The sequence below is a fragment of the Pyrus communis genome, chromosome 17 (genome assembly GCF_041283825.1).
Source record: "Pyrus communis isolate YQ-2024b chromosome 17, ASM4128382v1, whole genome shotgun sequence".
Classification (NCBI taxonomy): domain Eukaryota; kingdom Viridiplantae; phylum Streptophyta; class Magnoliopsida; order Rosales; family Rosaceae; genus Pyrus; species Pyrus communis.
The window spans coordinates 20,515,340-20,536,201 of NC_142581.1; the positions used below are offsets into that span (position 1 = coordinate 20,515,340).

The 20,862-nt window shown below is 36.9% G+C and overlaps 3 protein-coding genes, 1 non-coding gene and 1 pseudogene across 5 annotated transcripts; 4 read left to right on the plus strand and 1 right to left on the minus strand.

Moving 5' to 3' along the window:
* Positions 1 to 779: 779 nt before the first annotated feature.
* LOC137708795 (MAR-binding filament-like protein 1-1) lies at positions 780 to 5,288 on the plus strand. The gene is made up of 4 exons (XM_068447945.2): positions 780 to 1,196; positions 2,625 to 2,668; positions 2,786 to 2,926; positions 3,300 to 5,288. Exons 1-4 carry the CDS (start codon positions 929 to 931, stop codon positions 5,001 to 5,003), a joined length of 2,157 nt encoding a protein of 718 aa, XP_068304046.2. The 5' UTR covers positions 780 to 928; the 3' UTR covers positions 5,004 to 5,288.
* A 4,930-nt stretch (positions 5,289 to 10,218) lies between these two features.
* LOC137749259 (putative pentatricopeptide repeat-containing protein At1g17630) lies at positions 10,219 to 12,625 on the plus strand. Its single transcript, XM_068489362.2, is given in 2 exon segments — positions 10,219 to 12,453; positions 12,456 to 12,625. Coding segments are annotated over 2 exon segments (2,130 nt in total). The 5' UTR covers positions 10,219 to 10,361; the 3' UTR covers positions 12,494 to 12,625.
* Positions 12,626 to 13,175: 550 nt separating this feature from the next.
* On the plus strand, positions 13,176 to 15,062 carry LOC137749258 (MAR-binding filament-like protein 1 pseudogene; annotated as a pseudogene). Its single transcript, XR_015958823.1, has 2 exons — positions 13,176 to 13,219; positions 13,341 to 15,062. The product of XR_015958823.1 is annotated as an MAR-binding filament-like protein 1 pseudogene (transcript).
* A 776-nt stretch (positions 15,063 to 15,838) lies between these two features.
* On the minus strand, positions 15,839 to 15,912 carry TRNAR-UCG (transfer RNA arginine (anticodon UCG)). The gene has a single exon. It is a non-coding gene; the product is annotated as a tRNA-Arg (tRNA).
* A 1,773-nt stretch (positions 15,913 to 17,685) lies between these two features.
* Positions 17,686 to 20,278, plus strand: LOC137707817 (structural molecules protein). The gene is made up of 3 exons (XM_068446733.2): positions 17,686 to 18,601; positions 18,780 to 19,006; positions 19,872 to 20,278. Exons 1-3 carry the CDS (start codon positions 18,378 to 18,380, stop codon positions 19,877 to 19,879), a joined length of 459 nt encoding a protein of 152 aa, XP_068302834.2. The 5' UTR covers positions 17,686 to 18,377; the 3' UTR covers positions 19,880 to 20,278.
* The last annotated feature ends 584 nt before the right edge of the window (positions 20,279 to 20,862 follow it).

A 20,862-nucleotide genomic window follows, 5' to 3' on the forward strand; every position in this document is an offset into this window, starting at 1 on the left:
CCGGTCCAGAACGATCCCTACTTATACTTATACTACAATTGACAAAAAGAGGGTTTAATTTGTGTGCGTATAAATCTCGCATCACTTATTAAGAATAACATGTTCCCAGAATTAGTGCTGACGAGTCGACTTCCTCAACTTTTACCTGATGCTGAATCTACCTTGAGTATTTACACACTCAAGGAGAAGTGTTGTAAACTTCATATTAATGTGTGATTGTATAAATCCTAGATTAGATTTGATTTTAGGTATCCTTTCCTATTATGACTTGTATTCCTTGGGGATGAAGGATTTCTTCTCTTCCTTATTACTATAAATAAAGGCACTACGTAGGAAGGATAACACACATTCCCCTACATTCCTACAAACACATTCTCTCTACAATCTCTTTCCCTCTACCGCCGACCTTCCCTGTCAGATAAAATAGACCACAACATAAAATAAGTAAAATAAAAAAAAAAATAAAAAAGAGCCTATTGCCACACGTAATTTTGAAGTTAAGGTCTTATAAAAACATAAATAATAAAAAAGAATATTCACAATAATAATAAACAAAAAAATATGGGAGATTCGGGTTCAATGCTCCGAGTTGGTAAGTATGCTTGACTGATTCCCCATAGAGCTTGGAATGGATAGATAATCGTGGGTTTTCACCGGTTGTTCTCTTTTTTCTTTTTGAAAAAAAAAAAAAAAAAAAAAAAAACAATGATAATAAAAAAAATAAATAAATAAAAAAGAGAGGAAACAACCATGAAAGTTGTTTTCTTTAACCGTAAGCCATACGAACACCAACTGAAACTGAAAAATTGAAAAAAAGAAAGAAAAGAAAAGCTCTGCCTCTGAGCGTTCAACACTCTATCCCTTTATCCCAACCGGTCCGGAAGCAAAGAAATCAATCAACCAAGAAACAAAAGCAACGGGCTTTCTCATGGGGAGCTCTTGCTTTTTGCACTCACCCCTCTCCCTCTCTCCTTTCCCCTCTTCTTCTTCTTCTTCCTCTCACCCCATTTTCCTGTGTTCCTCCTCCAGAAATGCAGATACCAGGAGGAGGAGGACGACGTTGCCAATGGCGTCCCTGCGTCAGGAGGACTCAAACGACGGCGTTTGCAGCAGCAGGAGGGCTATTCTGTTTGTGGGTATTTCAGTTCTTCCATTTTTGCAGCTCAGGGGCACTGCTCTTGAAGGCTTGGCCACTAGTAAGTTGAACTTTCATTAGAATGTTGTTTTTAAGGCAAAGAGATTATTGGGTTTGCTGATTGCTTGCCATTTTAATTCTTAGAGATTTGGGTTTTTGGCAAGTTGATCATTGCACTTCAATTGTTTGCCATTGAAAAGATTTGGGTTTGTTGCAAATAGTCTTGAGAAACTTATTAGAATTTGAATGAGTTCTTTTTTCTCTTTATTTTTCTGTTTTAAGTGACTGGTGACTCAAGATTCTGTAAATGCATTAGGGGTTTTGATAGTGCAGTTTAAGTTTAAAGGATGATAATAAATATTAAAAATTTGATGGTGATTAGGCAATTCTAGAGTGGTTAATTGGTTATGGTATATTTCCTTTTGTACTGCATCAAGTGGGAAGTTTCTACTTGTAAGCATAAGTGATTGTAAGATTTTCCGGTTGTTTAAGGTAATTGTGCATTGCATAGGCATTGATCAGAACAAATCTCCTAATACGTGTCATATGGTAGTACAAGAGAGTTTACAAGCTCTTGGGCCCCCATGCCTTACTAGACAGTTTTGTGCAGAAATTTCTAACCATGAGTCATGCCATTTGGTACGAGGGTAGGTCTCACCATGCAATTGGGCTAGATTCCATGGCTGGGGCGACCTATACCAAGTCTGGTTTAGAGTGCGCATTGGTATTATGCACGGGGTATAATATTAAGTCACTGAAAGTTGGTGGGTGGTAAATGAGTGTAGAAAGACAGGTAGACAAGGATTAAGGCATATAAGTGTTGTTGACTGTCTCGTCCCAAATTCCCCATATTGGAACAAAAAGAGTATCTTTGGATAGTTTATAAGCTCTTGGACACCCTTCCCTTACAAGATGGTTTTGTAGGGGTAAGTTCCACCCATCATTCATGACTTTAAATGCTTAATCAGGAGTAAAGAGAAAATCTGACCCTAATGTTTTAGGTTGTTATAAGTTTATTAGTTAATCTTAATGCCAGGCCAGCTACATAAATTTATTGTCCGATCAGCTGTTCTGCGAGTCAGTTTCTTCTTTAGCAACTCAAAATAGCAGCAGAATTTGGGTAGTCATGTTGGATTTTTAGTTTCTTTGTTCATCATGTTGCCAACCAAACGATGGGAAAGGGATGCAGACAAGCAGGATTTTGGTAGAGTTCCACAAAACACAGTTCATATCCTTTAAATGCGCAAAGATAGGATGTAGTTGTGGATCTTATTAATTAGGCAATAATATTTCTAACGTAGTTTAGGGTATTACTATTTATTAAACCTTCTCCTTATATATTTTTTATACGAAGACTCTTACTGTGCTGCATTTTTAGTTCTTTTCTTAGCAAGGACTGGTGTTATTATAAATTATTCTCTTTGATAACAAATTTCCGTCTCGTTTCATGTGGTTTATGCGTCAGTTCCTTTATTTATTTTTATTTCAGAACAAAGTGAGCTAAAGACACTGGAGGAGAGTAAAAACGCAGAGGTATGAAATTTGAATGTCTACTAGATTCACTATAAAATCTTTATTTACTTTCCTTTTTATTTTGTTAAATGGTTGCCATAAGGCTTAATGTTCTAAAGTGAGTTATTCATTAAACAGGAAGCACCTCAAACAAATGGGGCACCAAATCCCGTTTTGTCTCTCCTAAATGGCATTGGTATATTCAGTTCTGGTGTCGTCGGTGCACTCTATCTGTTGACTCAGTCGGAAAAGAAAGCCACTGATGCCATGGTCGAATCTGTAAGTCCCTATCCAATACCACAGAAAAAGCTTTTCTTGGCATGCTGAGACGACATAGACTTACCACAGATGCTGAAGGGAGTCTAGTCCCTTTGAAAAGGAACCTCAAAAAGTACTAAAAGCATAATGTGTGTCTTTTAATTTGGCTCCCAATCTTGTTTTTGTAAATGCTTCCTTGGAAACAGATCCCCCATCCGGCGCTCCCTTTTTCTTTCCTTGTTTCTCTTATAGAAATGTGAACTAAGCTCAACCAGTTAATGTATGAGTCTGAGCTCGGTTAAATCACTCTCCTTTAGTTTTGGTTCTGTTCAAGAAAATACTTTTAGATGCTTTGTCTGATTTTACCCACATATACTATGGTTGAAATGCACAGATGAAGACCAAGCTGAAAGAAAAGGAAGCTGCTATTGTTTCACTGGGGAAGAGCTATGAATCTAAGCTACTAGGTGAACAGGAAGAACGGAGCAAGCAACTCGCAAAGGCAAAGGAAGAGCAGAATTCTCTAACAAGCCAACTGAGTTCGGCAAAAAGTACAATTGCAAGCTTAAGAAAGGAACTAAATGGTGAGAAGAAATTGATTGAGGAGCTTAAAATTCAAATTGACAGTCTTAAAACCAACCTTTCAAGGGCCGGAGAAGAAAAGGTGGTACTTGAAGAAAATTTGAAGGAAAAGCAAAACTCAATTGAAGTCTTACAGGGAAGAATTGATTTGCTCAATTCAGACATCAAGGATAAAGAAAATAATGTTCAAAGTCTTGGCTCTTCTCTTGTAGCAAAAGATATGGAGTTGAAGGACTTGAAATCTATCTACAATCAAACGAGGGATGAACTAGCCAATACACTTACAGATATTCAAAAATTGAAAGGCGAAGTCCTGAAAAATCAAAAGGAATTGGATTTGAAGAATTTATCTGTCGATGAACTGAATGCAACAGTTAGTTCTTTAATTTCTGAGATAGATGATTTGAAGAGCAAGTTTGTTGCTATTCAGGAGGAATACAATAAGCTGAAAACATCCTCCGCTAGAAAGGCAGATTTGGATTCTAAGCTTTTGGGAGAAAAGGAAGAGGAACTTCAGCAGCTAAAGGAAAAGCTTGAACTTGCTCTGAATGACACGAGTAGAAACAAAGAAGTAATTGCTGATTTGACCCGAGAGAAGGAAAACTTGAAGGAAATTCTGGATAAAGAACTGGAAAATGAAAAGAATCTGAAACATGAACTCAAGAGTACTCAGGAAGCTCTTTTAAAATCAAGAAGTGAAGCTTCCAATTTGGAAAATCAATTAAAACAGTCAAAAACTTTGTGCACGGAGCTTGAAGCTGAGATCTCTAGGGTTCAGGCCGAGTTTGCTGGGGTCAGGGAATCGCTGCAGAGGAGCCTTGATGAGGCTACCTTAAGTGGTGATGCGGTTGCTGGTGAGCTTGCTGCAGCAAAAGAACTTTTGAAGAAGACAAATGCGGAACTGCAAGTTCTGTCCCAGGACTTAGCAACTGTTGTGATAAAACGTGATAGCCTGCAGGAGGAATTGGTTGATGTCTATAAAGATGCTGAAAGAGCTTCTAATGATCTAAAAGAAGAAAAAGAGCTAGTTTCTTCTTTAAAAAAAGAAGTTCAAGCGCTGGAGAAGCAGATTTCGAAAGATAAGCAGTCTCGTAAGTCTCTTGAAACAGACCTGGAAGGGGCTACCAAAGCACTGGATGAGATGAGCCGAAATGCGTTGGTACTTTCCCAAGATTTTGAGAGGGCTAATTCTCTAATTTCTAGCCTTGAAGATGAGAAAAAGGTCGTTTACAAGTCCCTTACAGAGCAAAAGATTGTGTCCAAAGAGGCCCGAGAAAATATGGAAGATGTCCGTAATCTTGCCATGAGACTGAGCAAGGAAAGGGATGGTCTGGAGAAGAGAAGCAAAAAATTGGAGGAGGAATTGGCATCTGCCAAGGGTGAAATATTGTGGCTAAGAAATCAAATAAACTCGTCCAAACATCTTGTAAATAATCAGCAACTGCCGGAAAAGGCTGAAGAGCCTGTCACTGTCGCTCCAAGAAAACGTGGTAGGAGGAAAAAGGCTGCTGAGTAAAGGTAGTGAAGTACTTTAATTGTGGTAATCTTCTTTTCCCGATTATTTTGAGTCTTCCTGTACCATCATCCTATGAAGCCAGTTGTTCTTTGGCTCTCTTGTTCTTGGACTTCAAAATTTTTCCCCGATATGAATGCGTTTTCAAGTAGGATGCTGAGGGAGTAGTGAAAAATGAATTGTATGTAACACGGATGTGATCCCTTTCACGCACATGTTCAGTGTATAGTATCGATTCTGGAGATTAGCGGATGTACAGAAGATTCAATATCCAATATTTTCTTGCAACTTTCTGCGTCTCTACTATCTGTATGCTAAATAGATTGTTCTTCAGCACAAGGTTTTCGGATTATGCTCGTTTAACAGGAAAATCCATACACAACCCTACTCATTGGAAGCACGATTTTCTGTTTTTCATTTTTCCTAATGTGAAATCGTTATAAATAACTGTATCAGTAATCCGGCACCAATTTGAATTCATGCAGTGACTGCACACTCGAAAAAATAGTAGTCTAATTCGTGCATGGCTCGAAAAATATATATATATCAATGCCTCAAACCCTAGAAAGTTTACGAACTTTTGCTGCTGCATTGTGATTGTGATGTGGAGATGCTGAATTAAAATCCAGTGGAAATAATGAGATCCACAAATTGAATCATGGGAGGATAAAAGCTGGAATAAGTGCTTTTATTCAAGTGCTTTTGGAGTGATAAGTAAGAAACTAGCTCATCCAAAAAGCACAGACACAGACAGATACCTTCGAGTGGAAGATAAAAAAAAAGTTGAAGTGGTTGCGACGCAAAGCAGCACAAAATGCTGTAAGTGCAGCAGCATTTTCCGGAAACCCAAAAAATTAAAAAAGGAAAAAAAATGAGAGCTTGAAGCGATCACAGTGGAAGTCAAACGCGCAAATCCAGAACCGAGGACTTACAAGTGAGATTCGAGGAGCTTTTGACCTGAGGAGGAAGACAAAAACTTTGGCTTTGTTTTACCCTCACCGAGCGCTCATCTCATCTCTCTGTCGAATTCCGGCCAGCCACCGGCCCACCGCCACACCATACTATCGTCTCTGATTCTCCAGCCTTCCTTCACCACACAGCCACGCCACCACTCTCTCTCGCGATCTCTCTCTCTCGTGCGATTTTCTCTCACAGACAGAAGACCTCTCGATCCAGCACCGAGTCTCACTCTCACCCCAAATTAGGTAATTAATTTAGTGTTTTGAAATCTAATTTCTGTCTTCCTTTTGAAATTTAATTTAGGGTTTGGAATTAATTTTGTTTGCGGAGTTCCCTTACTGTGTTGGTTGAATGAATTGGCATGTTTACCATTTGGTTATCTTTTTCTGGTTGATCCCCTTTTTGCCCTTTATTCTTGTCTTGCGTTTGGTAATTTGAAATTTGGATATTTGTTGATTTTTGTTTTTGATGTGTTTGGTTAGTGAGAAAATGGTGGGACAGTAGAAGGAAAACAGGTGTTTGGTCATTTGGGTGTGTGCATATATTGAATGAAAGAAATTTGAGAAGGTGGTCCGCTCTTAAAAGAATCCAGATTTAACATTCAGTTAACTTAATAAGCTGAAAATAAAATGAAAAATGAATCATACAAGGAAATTAAATTAGGGTGATCACTGTTTGAATTTGTTTCGGTTGTACTTTCTATTTATAGGACAAGGTAATGGATGGATATCCCAGTTTGCCCATATAAACTTTTTGGAGGTATGTGTCTGTTTCAACCAGATCAGAATAAACTCGATTTGTAATGTGATACAAGCTTTCAAAGATATCCTGTTTTAAGCAAAAATACTCTGCATTGCATCTTATGTCTATTGGCTTTTGTGTCCATTTGCAGGATGGGTTTCTCGTACTTTGCTTCTTATATACATACGCACTATCATTCATCTATTTTTTATTTATTTTATTTTTATCATTATTCAGAACCACTTGAGGAGGTTCATCTGGCTTAACATGATGGTAAACTCAGCGCTCCACCAAAGGGCAGAATCCAGCTGTTGAGGTACCAGATAATAAAGTTCCAGCAGAATGCATTAATTATAATAATTTAGTTGCTGCAATATGTTCAGTATTGTTATGCTTGAACTCACAGAATCACTAGCATGTTTTTTCTTTCTGCTGTACAAAACCACCTGCAATCGCACAATGTAGAAAGAAATTATTGTGTTTGGTTCTTCTGATCACAGCATAGTAATTGCAAATCGTACTCAACAATTGAAGTTATTTGCCATTAGCTAAGTTTGCTGCATGACGGTTGCGATAACATCTCATTTTATGTACAAACAAACTTATTTTGTCCCCACTTGCTTCTACATTCGCTAAGTTTACTTCTCTCTTGCATTTGCTAGTAGTGCTGGTGCTCATTAAAGTTTACTTCTCTCTTGAATTGGATGTGTGATTTATTGATTGGAATTTGGATATATGCTGAACTGTGGTTGTGATATATTAATGTGCATTGTTATTTTATTTGTTAGGATGGACGGGTCTAGTAGCCAATCTAGTACACCTATGGTCTCGGTATTAGGAAAACGAAAACAAACCCAACCTAGTGCTACCCTTCAACTAGGCACTCCCTCACCTGAAGATTATTTGCATGATGATTATTATGAAGATTGTTGGGATGATGATCCGGATGTGGAGGAGGATATTGCATTAGAACAAATAGAAGAAGAGGGGGAAGAGCGGGAAGAGGAAGTAGAAGTAGAAGTAGTAGTGAGACAATGGGAGGGTCCTCCTCGGAAAAAGGGCAATAAGAGAAAGGGTCCAAGTTTGGCGTGGAACGATGTTAAGAGGGTAAACGATCGCCAATAATAATGGGGAGAAATCGTTCATGGCCGAATGCAAGCATTGCAAACTCTTAGTACTGGCACACCCTAGAACTCATGGGACGGTGGGAATTCTTAAGCATTTGAGGAAATGCCTGGGTTCTAGTCTGTTTTAGAATGTGGATCCGAACTAACCTACATTGACACAAGCGAGGGAAATAATAGGACTAGAATGTGGATGGTAAAATAGGGAAATGCATGCTAAAATGTACCCTAATATGACTTAAATTGACGAAAAATAAAATAAAATAATAGATTTGAATATAATAGTAGGATGAAATTACCAGCTTTTAATGAATTTAGGGACTCATTTTACCCAAAAAATAATAATTTAAGGACCTAATTTTCACTGGAGTTACAATTCAGAGAATAAATGACTATTTTGATTAAACAAAAATAAAAAATGGAATTAACGACTATTTTGATTAAACAAAAACAAGAGTCATATTTTTACAGACACAACTTGTATATAATTTATATATATGTTGTTTGATTAATGTCTATTAAATTCCGCTACTCAATTATAAGTATATGATTAACGATTCTAATTAGCAGTATGACAAAAATAATTATAAGATCGATGTACAATTTGTGCGCTACTTGTCCTGGCACTTAGCAACTCGTAAATATGATCAACTATATATGGCCAACCTACTTGTACAAGCTGTTTTGCTATGTGCTTTGGATTATGAGGTTTTTTTTAGTTTGGTCAATTTATGTAAGCATTAGGTGAACAAACTCACAAACACAATTTATTCTCTTATAATCCTACTCTATTGAAATATCCAAATTTAGTTGGTTCCATATTTGCCTATGTTAGGTGGTCTTAGTTAATCTTATATATAAATGGGGTAATCCGTGGCACAACTCCTTTTACACAGTTTTTGACACGGTTTTGTGGAGGCCTCTCTGCAACGTATTTTAACAAAGCAGTATTATTCTTCATTTGTAAGTGAATTCTTCTTCACTTGTAAGTGAGAGTTTTTAGGTTAGATTCTCGCCAAAGACGAAATTATTAAGTTATCACAGTCAGTCCATGCTTGCTAATTTCTTTAAATTATTAAGTTTCTGTATTTTTGCGTTCTTTTGGTTGATGTGTTCTCAATTCTTTTTTGTCTTTGTGTACAAATGTGTTGTCAAATTTCTCGTACTTGAGAAGCGGAATGGTTATCAAGCGGCCGCTACTTGTTTGTGTTTGCTGTGTAGAGTGAGCCATTGAACGATAGGATAGTAATACAAGCATAAGATAATATCACAGAAGCAACTATATTACAGGAGTCCCACAAATTAACCTTATATTGGTTTTCCTTTAACGATTGTAAAATGACTTCTGTTACCATTTCTGTACACACTTCGGGCTCGTTTTGTACACATGATTGGATTGGATACATGATTGCTGCTACCATTTCTGTTCACATGATTGCTGTCTAGTGAGTTGGTAAATGCTTAAACAAATTCAAAATGTTTAATCCTGGGTTCTATAGTACAAGTTGTGTATGTGTGTGTTTGAAACAATATCCCTAATGCAAGTTATTGCGTTTTTACGCTGGTCTAGTAATGTATCCCGTGCTTCAGGTGTATGCCGGGAAGGAAAACAAAGCAATTTTCCTAATGAAAGTTATCATCTATGCTTCCTTTGTGTGTGAATGTGCTGTAGTATAGTTGAATACAGTTTCCAAGGAACATGTATTTCTTGTCATATTGGAAATGGAAAATAATATAGCAGAGCAGATGATGAAGTTCTGAGTTTTTAGGTATATTTTTGTACCAATGATTCTGCTATTTTGGGGACAATAAAAGAGAGGTTGGTATTGAGGTCATTCTCTTACGTTTGCTCAAGTTGCCATCGATTTTGCTTTGTTAATTAGATATACAAAAGATAGGAGACAGATAAATATAAATATTTCCTGGCCTCCTAGAAGGTTGAATTGGGACTGAAAAAGAGTTAATACATGTGCTAAATTTGTTTAAAAGTAATGAGGTCATTTGTGTTGTGTTTCTGTGATTTTAAAAGAATTTTATTGTTATCTTCGATTCTTTAAATTACTTGTATTTTTTCTCTCTGCATTTCGCGTTGAATTGTAAGACCTTCAAGCTATTTATTGGGGCCAGCAAGCTGAAGTTCTGTTTGAAACTTGAATTATTGTCCGTTGTTGATTGAATTTAAAAAATATAAACTGGTGTGTGCCTGTTTTTTCACTGTTGTTTGTAAAATTTTCACTGGTGCCCAGAAAAGATCTTCTGGTGGGCGTTCGAATTTGTGGCTGGTTTAATATTGGTTTTCTTTTGTTAATTTGCAGGATCATAACGAAGTTGTTGTTCTGTATTCTAAGAAAATAATTGAGCTGTCAAAATTAAGGAGATCCTTTAACACAATATCATCTAAGGACTCAAAGATTTCTCATCCAGATTTGGTCCTGGTTACATTACGGGATGTAGAAGATGATGAAAAATTAGATGAAGACGATGAAGAAGTAGAAACATCAGAGTCAGCATAGTACAAAATCTCAACTTCTTCTTCATGTTTCATGCATCGCCTCAGCGTCTCCATCACAACCATCTCTGTTTCCCACAAATTCTCAACCATTTGCTCTCTAAACACCTCCAGGTTCATCAGACCCAAATCATATCACACCCGTCCTGCGCTACCAGCAATGAATTTCTTGACTTCTTTGAACACCTTCTTCGACAATGTGCTGGACCTGAACAGTGCAAACAAGTTCATTCCCAAATTGTTACCACGGGCACCTGTCAGTCAGCATTCTTGGCCGCCCGGCTCATAGCTGTTTATGCACGTCTTGGCCTCGTGTTGGATGCAAAGAAAGTTTTTGACACCACCACAGTTGAAGGTACATCAAATGTGCTCATGTGGAATTCAGTCCTTAGAGCTTATGTCTCTCATGGGTTTTATGAAGAAGCACTCCAACTATATGACAAAATGCGTAAACTGGGGGTTTGGGGAGATGGGTTTACATTTCCTTTGGTTATTAGGGCTTGTGCATTTATATCAAGGCTTAAGTTATCCAGGAGTGTGCATGCTCATGTTATACGTATTGGTTTTCAGAATCATCTTCATGTTGTCAACGACTTGTTGGGAATGTATGGGAAAATTGGTCGGATGGATTGTGCTCGCCGGTTGTTTAATAGAATGGGTGTGAGAAATTATGTTTCATGGAATACTATGGTCTCTAGCTATGCCTTTAATTATGACTGCGATGGTACTACTGAGATGTTTAGGAGGATGAAGTTAGACGGGTTTGTGCCGAACCCTGTGACTTGGACATCATTATTGTCAAGTCATGCTCGTTGTGGCCGCCATGAAGAGACCTTGGAGTTGTTTGGTAGAATGAGGGCGGTAGGAATTGAAACTACAGCTGAATCGCTTTCTGTGGTGTTATCTGTATGTGCTAACCTGGCTGTGGTTCACAAGGGTAAGATGATTCATGGATATGTTATAAGGGGTGGCTTCCAAGATTACTTGTTTGTGGAAAATGCCCTTATATGTATGTACGGAAAGTGCGGTGATGTAGAAAATGCTCACGAATCATTTTTGGGAATGAAAAGCCAGAACCTTGTCAGTTGGAATGCTTTGATCTCAGCCTATGCTGAATATGGTTTGTGCGATGAGGCCTTTGCAATATTTTCTCGGCTGAATGAACACCCATTAATGAGACCTAATATCATAAGTTGGAGTGCTGTTATTGGAGGGCTTTCTTCCCAGGGACGAGGAGAGGAGTCTCTAGAACTTTTTCGGCAGATGCAGAATGCAGGAATAATTGGCAATTCTGTCACCATATCCAGTGTTTTATCTGTTTGTGCCGAACTACCAGCATTGAACCTTGGTAGGGAAATTCATTGTCATGTGGTTAGGGCTTTGATAGATGGTAGCATTTTGGTTAGAAATGGCTTGGTTAACATGTATACGAAGTGTGGAAGTTTTAAGGAAGGGCATCTAGTATTTGAGAGTATTGACAGTAAGGACTTGATAACGTGGAACACTATGATTGCTGGATACGGGATGCATGGACTTGGTGAGACTGCTCTAAAAGTTTTTTATCAGATGCTCGACTCGGGATTAAAGCCAGACAAAGTAACATTTGTTTCTGTTCTTTCTTCTTGCAGCCATGGCGGGCTAGTCACAGAGGGTTGTCGTCTTTATGATCAGATGATTAGCGTCTACGGTATAGAACCCCAGATGGAGCACTATGCGTGCATGGTTGATCTTCTCGGCCGTGCTGGGTTATTGCAAGAAGGAAGCAAGATTGTGAAAAACATGCCAATGGAACCCAATGCTTGTGTTTTGGGTGCTCTTCTTAATTCTTGTAGGATGCATAAGAATAGTAATATTGCAGAAGAAACTGCCACCAACGTTTTCAGCTTGAGCTCTGAAATGACCGGGAGCTACATGCTGCTGTCAAATATGTATGCTGCTAGCGGGAGATGGGAGGAGTCAGCGAAGGTGAGGATCTCAGCAAAGACAAAGGGTTTGAAGAAGATCCGGGGCCAGAGTTGGATCGAGGTGAAGAATAAGGTTTTTATGTTCTCGGCAGGGGAGACTATGCAAGCAGGGTTGGAGTTGATTCATGGTATCCTTCAAGACTTGGCGCTTCAAATGGAGAGAGAGGGATTCAACACAACAGGCTACAAATGTAAACATATTTTTCCAAATGATAAATTGGATTGTGTTATTCTTGGTCAATATATTTATTAACTACTAGTTCTTGTGCACTATAGTACTAGTTTTGACTTTGCTTTAATTGATTGGTACCTTTTTTTTTGGATTAATATTTTCTTGGCTTTTCTTTTTTTTTTTTGTTGAATAAACGATATTATCTACAGTACGGGAGTAAAGAGAAAATCTGACCCTAATGTTTTAGGTTGTCATAAGTTCGTTACTTAAACTTAATGCCAGGCCGGCTACATAAATTTATTGTCCGATCAGCTGTTCTGCGAGTCAGTTTGTTCTTTTAGCAACTCGAAATAGCAGCAGAATTTGGGTAGTCATGTTGGATTATTTGTTTCTTTGTTCATCATGTTGCCAACCAAACTAAGGGAAAGGGATGCAGACAAGCAGGATTTTGGTAGAGTTCCACAAAACACAGTTGATATCCTTTAAATGCGCAAAGATAGGATGTAGTTGTGGATATTAATATTAGGCAATAATATTTCTAACGTAGATTAGGGTATCTACTAAACATGAAGATTCTTACTGTGCTGCATTTTTACTTCTTTTCTCAGCGAGGACTGGTGTTATTATAAATTGTTCTCTTTTATAACAAAGTTCCGTCTCGTTTCATGTGGTTTATGCGTCAGTTCCTTTATTTCTTTATTTCAGAAGAAAATGAGCTAAAGACACCGGAGGAGAGTAAAAACGCAGGGGTATGAAATTTGAATGTCAACTAGATTCACTATAAAATCTCTATTTAATATCTCTCCTTTTTATTTTGTTAAATGGTTGCCATAAGGCTTAATGTTCTAAAGTGAGTTATTCATTAAACAGGAAGCACCTCAAACAAATGGAGCACCAAATCCCGTTTTGTCTCTCCTGAATGGCGTTGGTATATTCAGTTCTGGAAAAGCAAAACTCAATTGAAGTCTTACAGGGAAGGATTGATTTGCTCAATTCAGACATCAAGGATAAAGAAAATAATGTTCAAAGTCTTGGCTCTTCTCTTGTTGCAAAAGATGTGGAGTTGAAGGACTTGAAATCTATCTACAATCAAACGAGGGATGAACTAGCCAATACACTTTCTGATATTAAAAAATTGAAAGGTGAAGTCCTGAAAAATCAAAAGGAATTGGATTTGAAGAATTTATCTGTCGATGAACTGAATGCAACAGTTGTTCTTTAATTTATAAGATAGATGATTCGAAGAGGAAGTTTGTTGCTATTCAGGAAGAGTACAATAAGCTGAAAACATCCTCCGCTAGAAAGGCAGATTTGGATGCTAAGCTTTTGGGAGAAAAGGAAGGGGAACTTCAGCAGCTAAAGGAAAAGCTTGAACTTGCTCTGAATGACACAAGTAGAACCAAAGAAGTAATTGCTGATTTGACCTGAGAGAAGGAAAACTTGAAGGAAATTCTGGATAAAGAACTGGAAAATGAAAAGAATTTGAAACATGAACTCAAGAGCACTCAGGAAGCTCTTGTAAAATCAAGAAGTGAAGCTTCCAATTTGGAAAATCAATTAAAACAGTCAAAAACTATGTGCACGGAGCTTGAAGCTGAGATCTCTAGAGTTCAGGCCGAGTTTGCTAGGGTCAGGGAATCGGTGCAGAGGAGCCTTGATGAGGCTACCTTAAGTGGTGATGCGGTTGCTGGTGAGCTTGCTGCAGCAAAAGAACTTTTGAAGAAGACAAATGAGGAGCTGCAAGTTCTGTCCCATGAATTAGCAACTGTTGCGACAAAACGTGATAGCCTGCAGGAGGAATTGGTGGACGTCTATAAAAATGCCGAAAGAGCTTCTAATAATCTAAAAGAAGAAAAAGAGCTAGTTTCTTCTTTAAAAAAAGAAGTTCAAGCTCTGCAGAAGCAGATTTTGAAAGATAAGCAGTCTCATAAGTCTCTTGCAACAGACCTGGAAGAGGCTACCAAAGCACTGGATGAGATGGGCTGAAATGCGCTGGTACTTTCCCAAGATTTTGAGAGGGCTAATTATCTAATTTCTAGCCTGGAAGATGAGAAAGAGGTCATTTACAAGTCCCTTACAGAGCAAAAGGTTGCGTCCAAAGAGGCCCAAGAAAACATGGAAGATGTCCGTAATCTTGCCATGAGACTGAGCGAGGAAAGGGATGGTCTGGAGAAGAGAAGCAAAAAATTGGAAGAGGAATTGGCATCTGCCAAGGGTGAAATATTGCGGCTAAGAAATCAAATAAACTCGTCCAAAGATCTTGTAAATAATCAGCAACCGCTGGAAAGGGCTGAAGAGCCCGTCACTATCGCTCCAAGAAAAGGTGGTAGGAGGAAAAAGGCTGCCGAGTAAAGGTAGTGAAGTACTTTAATTGTGGTATTCTTCTTGTCCTGATTATTTTGAGTCTTCCTACCATCATGCTATGAAACCAGTTGTTCTTTGGCTCTCTTGTTCTTGGACTTAAAAATTTTTCCCTTATATGAATGCATTATACAAGTAGGATGCTGAGGGAGTAGTGAAAAATGATTTGTATGTAACACAGATGTGATCCCTTTTACACACATGTTCAGTGTATAGTATCGATTCTGGAGTTTAGCGGATTTATAGAAGATCCAATATCCAATATTTTCTTGCAAGTTTCTGCATCTCTACTGAGTATCTGCATGCTATATAGATTGTTCTTCAGCACAAGGTTTTCAGATTATCCTCGTTTAACAGGAAAATCCATACACAACCCTACTCATCGGAAGCACGATTTTCTGTTTTTCATTTTTCCTAATGTGACATCGTTATAAATAACTGTATCAGTAATCGGGCACCAGTTTGAATTCATGCAGTGACTGCTACACTCGAATAAATAGTAGTCTAATTCGTTCACGGCTCGAAAATATATATGCTAGTGATTGCCCGTCCTATTAAGGTGCTACATTTCAGCTATAGACTAGGCAGCTAAATGCCTCAAACCTTAGAAAGTTTACAAACTTTTGCTGCTGCATTGTGATTGTGATGTGGAGATAATGAATTAAAAATCCAGTGGAAATAATTAGATCCACAAATTGAATCATGGGAGAATAAAAGCTGGAATAAGTGCTTTTGTTCAAGTGCTTTTGGAGTGATAAGTAAGAAACTAGCTCATCCAAAAAGCACGCAGACACAGAGTGATACCTTCGAGTGGAAGATAAAAAAAAAAAAGTTGAAGTGGTTGTGACGCAAATCAGCATAAAATGCTATAAGTGATACCTTCGAGTGGAAGATAAAAAAAAAAAAGTTGAAGTGGTTGTGACGCAAATCAGCATAAAATGCTATAAGTGCAGCAGCATTTACCAGAAAACAAAAAATTTAAAAACGAAAAAATTTAGAGCTTGAAGCGACCACAGTGGGAGTCGAACCCACGACCTTTTGATCCGAAGTCAAACGCGCTAATCCACTGCGCTATGCGGTCTTCATGCCAATCAGTAAGTTCTATATCTTAGTGTATCTTAAAGGGATTTTTTTTTGTTTAGCCATACCCCTTTTAGAGCTACAAGCGAGTTAACTGGATTCGTGATTATAATTTATTGTTTTAGTATTAAAAAGCTTTTACATATTGATTAATCAAATGAAAAAAAATGCATAGTATGCCATACTTTATTTACATTTTATTTCAAGAATTTTCATCATTTTTTTAGAGAAATGTGAGACAAATTATTATGTGAAAATGTTAAAATACATGGTAACGTGTGTTTGATTTTGAATACAAGCACATAAACAATTATATTCCTATTGTAGATAAGTTTCACCGAATGAGTTAAGAGCAGCTGCGCACGACGAGTTTTTATTATTTTTTTATGTGACTTTAGAGTACACGTGTTTCGGTATGGGGTTTCAAACTGAAAATAGGATCCTGATCCCAAATCGAAAATTTTCATGACGGGAATTTGAAGATCATTCTCAAACCAAATTTTCATTCATAACAAGTCAAATTAATGTTCCAAAGTTCCAAAGTTTCAAACTACTTAATTTCATACTTCTATTTCTAATATAATCTACTATCAAACTACTTCAATTCAACATTCAACATGCATACAACTAAAATAAAATAAAAAATAAAAAAAAAAAAATATATATATATATATATATATATATATATATATATATATATATTTGGTTGGGTTTGGGATTTCTGAATCATTGAATATGTAATCCTGATTCCTGTACTAAAAAGTTCGGGATTGATTTGGTATGAATCCCAAAAATTTTAGTATTATCAATTTGAAATTTTTTCGATATGAGATCGAAATTTTTTTAGTTTGGTTTGGGATTTCAGGGAAAATTTTCCATCCCAAGTTAGAGAATACAAATCATTAGATATGTCTAATAATACACACGTTTTCGCAACTTCAGCGGCACAGACTATGATTTTCCACCAAGTCACTAAAAATAATTCAAAGAAGAAATGTAGTACGCATCTATATATAAAACGACATATAAACGAACACAACAAATTCAACAAAACTACAGTCCTAGTTTATATGGAAAATCTTGTATAAATCACACCGTACAAGTGCCAATAACGACATGTGCAAACGATATTCTATATTAATTTACAATGAAGGAAGATAGAGAGATTGGGTTCGAGACACAGTAAATTAGAGAAGAAGATCCTAACTACTAAAATAATATAATGATAGTGTTATCCATACACTTATTTTCATTTCTTAATCTCTTAATTCCCGACCATCATGTTGAATGAATTGAAAAAAATCAATGACAAAAACTTAACAAGTGTAGGAGATAAAAATGATTGTGTGAAATGTAAATAGCACTATTCGTATACAATAGTTGAAAAAGAAAACAATAAAAAAGGAATGGATACTAATTTTACACTATTTTTAGCTTTCCTCACACGTTTTTTGATTTCTAACCATCGAAGAAAATGAAGTAGAGAAATAATAAGAAGACTCTTAAAAATGAGACTCTCTATTACCTCATTTTTTTTTGCACAATATTATAATATTAGCACAAGAATGGTGTAAAAAACATGAGATGGCGGAAGGTCATGAAAAGTCTTAAGTTAAGAAAATCTCCTTAACATTTCTCAATAAAATAAACAAAATCAACCGTCGTAATTAAATATGAATGTATAAGAAACTAAAAATGGGTACAAAAGTAGTACGTGTTTCCATTAAAAAAACATAAATTAAAAAATTTGGAATTGTTTTTTTTTTTGAAAAAAAAAGGAAAGAAAAAAGGCCAGCACTATCTGGCCTCTGCTTTCTCATGCTCTTGCAAATTGCAATTAGCACAAACGAACGACGAATATCTTTGTTCGTTTAGAAAAAAAACACAAGAGAGTCCAGAAGAGAAGAAGAAGGCTTTCCTCTGAGAGACTCTGCAATTCCCGTCGCCGATCTCTCAACTGTCAGCTTCAAGCTCTTCGTCCTTCTCGATCTAGGTTTTCCAATTCCTCTTCTTTCTATACAATTCCCTTTTGTTCGATTTCAGATTGGATCTTTCAGTACACGTTTAATTTCATACAAGTTCCAATTCGGCCTTAAATTCCCAATTTTCTCGAGAAAATTCTCAGTTTTTTTTTTGTTATTTCTTTAGTGGGGAAGATCCCATATATTCTGGCTTTGTTGAATTCAGATTATTCATGGGTTTCAACTCGGGGTTCAGTGAAATGAATGTTAGAGTAGAAATCCAGAATTTTGTAAAATCAGGTTGATTGTTTAGGGTTCAAGCTTGTTGATTGAGCATTGGGATTATTGGGAACTCTAATTGTCCTTAAAGTTGCAGACTTGGGTTTAGGTTTAATTTTTTAGAGCAATTGGGAAGTGGGTTATTCATGCTTTTGGAGAAATCATTAGTGGTTTGAGAGTTTGAAGGGCCCCTGGCTGTGTGGGAATTTGATTATTGTAGTAGACAATGTTCTATGGTACATTGGTATGGGACCCTTGGCTCATTGTTGTCCAAATTGTGTGCCTTCAATGTTTATACTATCTCACTTTAGGGTTCTTCTTGTCTATTCTTGTTGGCACTCGCGTGTCTCGAATGAGCCTTGTGTATTTCTTTGACTATGCTACTCTCACTATCTCCACGGTCACTGGGTGGTGTGTCATTGGTTCCTATCTGCTCAGTGCACTTGCAGGGTGAGAATCTCATACTACTACTATTTCCAATTGCATTTTATTTTTATTTTGTCGTGTTTTCCATGTCTGCATCGACATTACATTTATTGTCTGGAATACAATTGATTTTATTTTATGTTTGTAAATGAAACTCTTTAGTCTTGTGTGAATTATGAATTGTGCATATGTTTGTTTGCAGCGCTGGATATCTGCTTCTTCTGATTGAGAGGGCAAAGAAGTGCTTAGATTTTTCAGCCACCCTATACATTGTACATCTCTTTATATGCATCGCTTATGGGGGTTGGCCTTCGTCAATGACATGGTGGGTTGTGAATGTTACTGGAGTTGCAGTGATGGCTTTGCTAGGTGAATATCTCTGCATTAGACGTGAACTGCGCGAGATTCCTATAACACGATATCGTGCAAGTAAGAGTTTTTCCATCCTAAACTAACTAGCTAGATGTACCCAACATAAAGTTGTCATGTTCATTCATCTGGGAAAATTTGGGTTTTTTTAGTAACCCCTTCACATAGACCCAATAGAAACTCACCTTTATTTTTTTTCAAAATTTAGAAAACCAACCTATTTTGGATAAGCAATTTTAAGGCCATTCTATAGTCGAGATGTGGGATGGGTAACAAGATTTTGTCCCACATCTTGACTCACACATCGACAATGTCTTGGTTCCTTCAAGTCCGAAACAGTTTTATTTTCCAAAGTTTTTAGAAAAAGGGTTGGTGTATTAATGGACCTATGCAAGTCGGCTAATTTACGAAGAAATCCATAACATTTCTTTTTGGGGTCAATTTTATGTCAAATATGTTGTGTCCATGTGCTCTTTGTACTATTTTTTATTATATGCATCAAGAACGTGCAGTTCTTCATTCTTATTTGTTAGTATTTTCATAAAATATCAGTTTTGTTTTTACCCAGATGAAAAGATATGATAATACTTATTCTCTCTGCCGTCCTGCATATTAGATGAGATTATACCTTGTCTGCCATGTGTTTTAAAATTAGTTGTTTACCAATCATGATTTAGACTTCCCATTCATGTATGTCTTTTTGGTTGATCGATTGTCAAATGTTGGGCTTGCTGGTAGGTTGATCATACCTTACATCCTAAGAAAGTTCCATTGCTTGCATTAATTAGTACTTTAGGTAATGTTTTGACTGGTCAAAGCTTTATATATAGAATCAAGAACTGGTCAAGTAATTGCATGACTGACTTTTATCCTCTCTTCTCAAATCATTATATCTTCACAATTACTTGGAACTATCTCCATGCAGATGTTTGACTGACGAGAAACTCGACAAGCAAGAACAAACATTCATGTGGGATTATAGTGGCTATTCTTTCGTTGCTGAGGAACTTCTAGATAAAGATTATTAATACCAAATTCAATCTATGATGAGGAGAGAATCTACCATAATGTGTGGAATCTTTTATCTATGACGGTGGCTGTTACGGAGGACAAGTGTAAAGTTTGACACAGTGCTTTAAATGATGGGGAGGTTTGAGCAAATGAGACTAGGTATGCATTGTGCTAGGAAATCATAATGTACAATTTTAGGTGGTTTTGAGTAGAGCAACGCCTACTACGTTTCTGATATCATTGTTCTATTTTATTTTCTATAAACATGATACGCCTTGTCAATCTGGTTGCATAATTCTTGTTTGTTACCATTTCTGGTAATTCTTCTGTGTTGTCAGACTTTATTACATAGGATTAGTAAATTGAAATTCCGAGACAGAATGCTTGAACCTGGTAGCACTTGTTCTTTCCCTACTTTCTTTATGTTGATCGTAGGCATGCTTTCTAATTTAGCTAAATCACGAGTTGCAAGCCTAAGAATTTTCTTAATGAGATTAATCGAACAAAAATTCTGCTAGTTTATAAGAAAGCTTAGTGTTAAAAGATGTGTTTTGCTGTCTAGTGTTTTTCCTGGTTGTTGCTTGTATATCTAACTCTTTGTTATCATACTCCACATCTCTAGAATTGTCATAGTTTCTCTAGTCTGCATCAGAAAGTTTTAGGGCCCGTTGGATAACAATTTGGTTTTTAGTTTTTGAACTTGAGATACGAGGAAAGTATGTGAAGACTATAAACCAGAAGCCAAATGGTTATCAAACGGACTCGTAATGTTTAGAGCACGTTGTACATGAGAATTATGTATATTTTTGGTAACATCTGCATTAGGAACCTTTCTCAAGTTTGGAAGCGTGAGCTGTTCTTTGTATCAAGAAATCATAGTAACTAATGGAAAATTGATTTCTCTT

Coding starts and splice junctions, on each gene's coding strand:
- LOC137708795 (XM_068447945.2), top strand. CDS start 929: ATGGGGAGCTCTTGCTTTTTGCACTCACCCCTCTCCCTCTCTCCTTTC. Junction 1,197..2,624: donor TCTTGAAGGCTTGGCCACTA/GTAAGTTGAACT, acceptor TTTTTATTTCAG/AACAAAGTGAGCTAAAGACA. Junction 2,927..3,299: donor CTGATGCCATGGTCGAATCT/GTAAGTCCCTAT, acceptor TGAAATGCACAG/ATGAAGACCAAGCTGAAAGA.
- LOC137707817 (XM_068446733.2), top strand. CDS start 18,378: ATGTTCTATGGTACATTGGTATGGGACCCTTGGCTCATTGTTGTCCAA. Junction 18,602..18,779: donor CTGCTCAGTGCACTTGCAGG/GTGAGAATCTCA, acceptor GTTTGTTTGCAG/CGCTGGATATCTGCTTCTTC.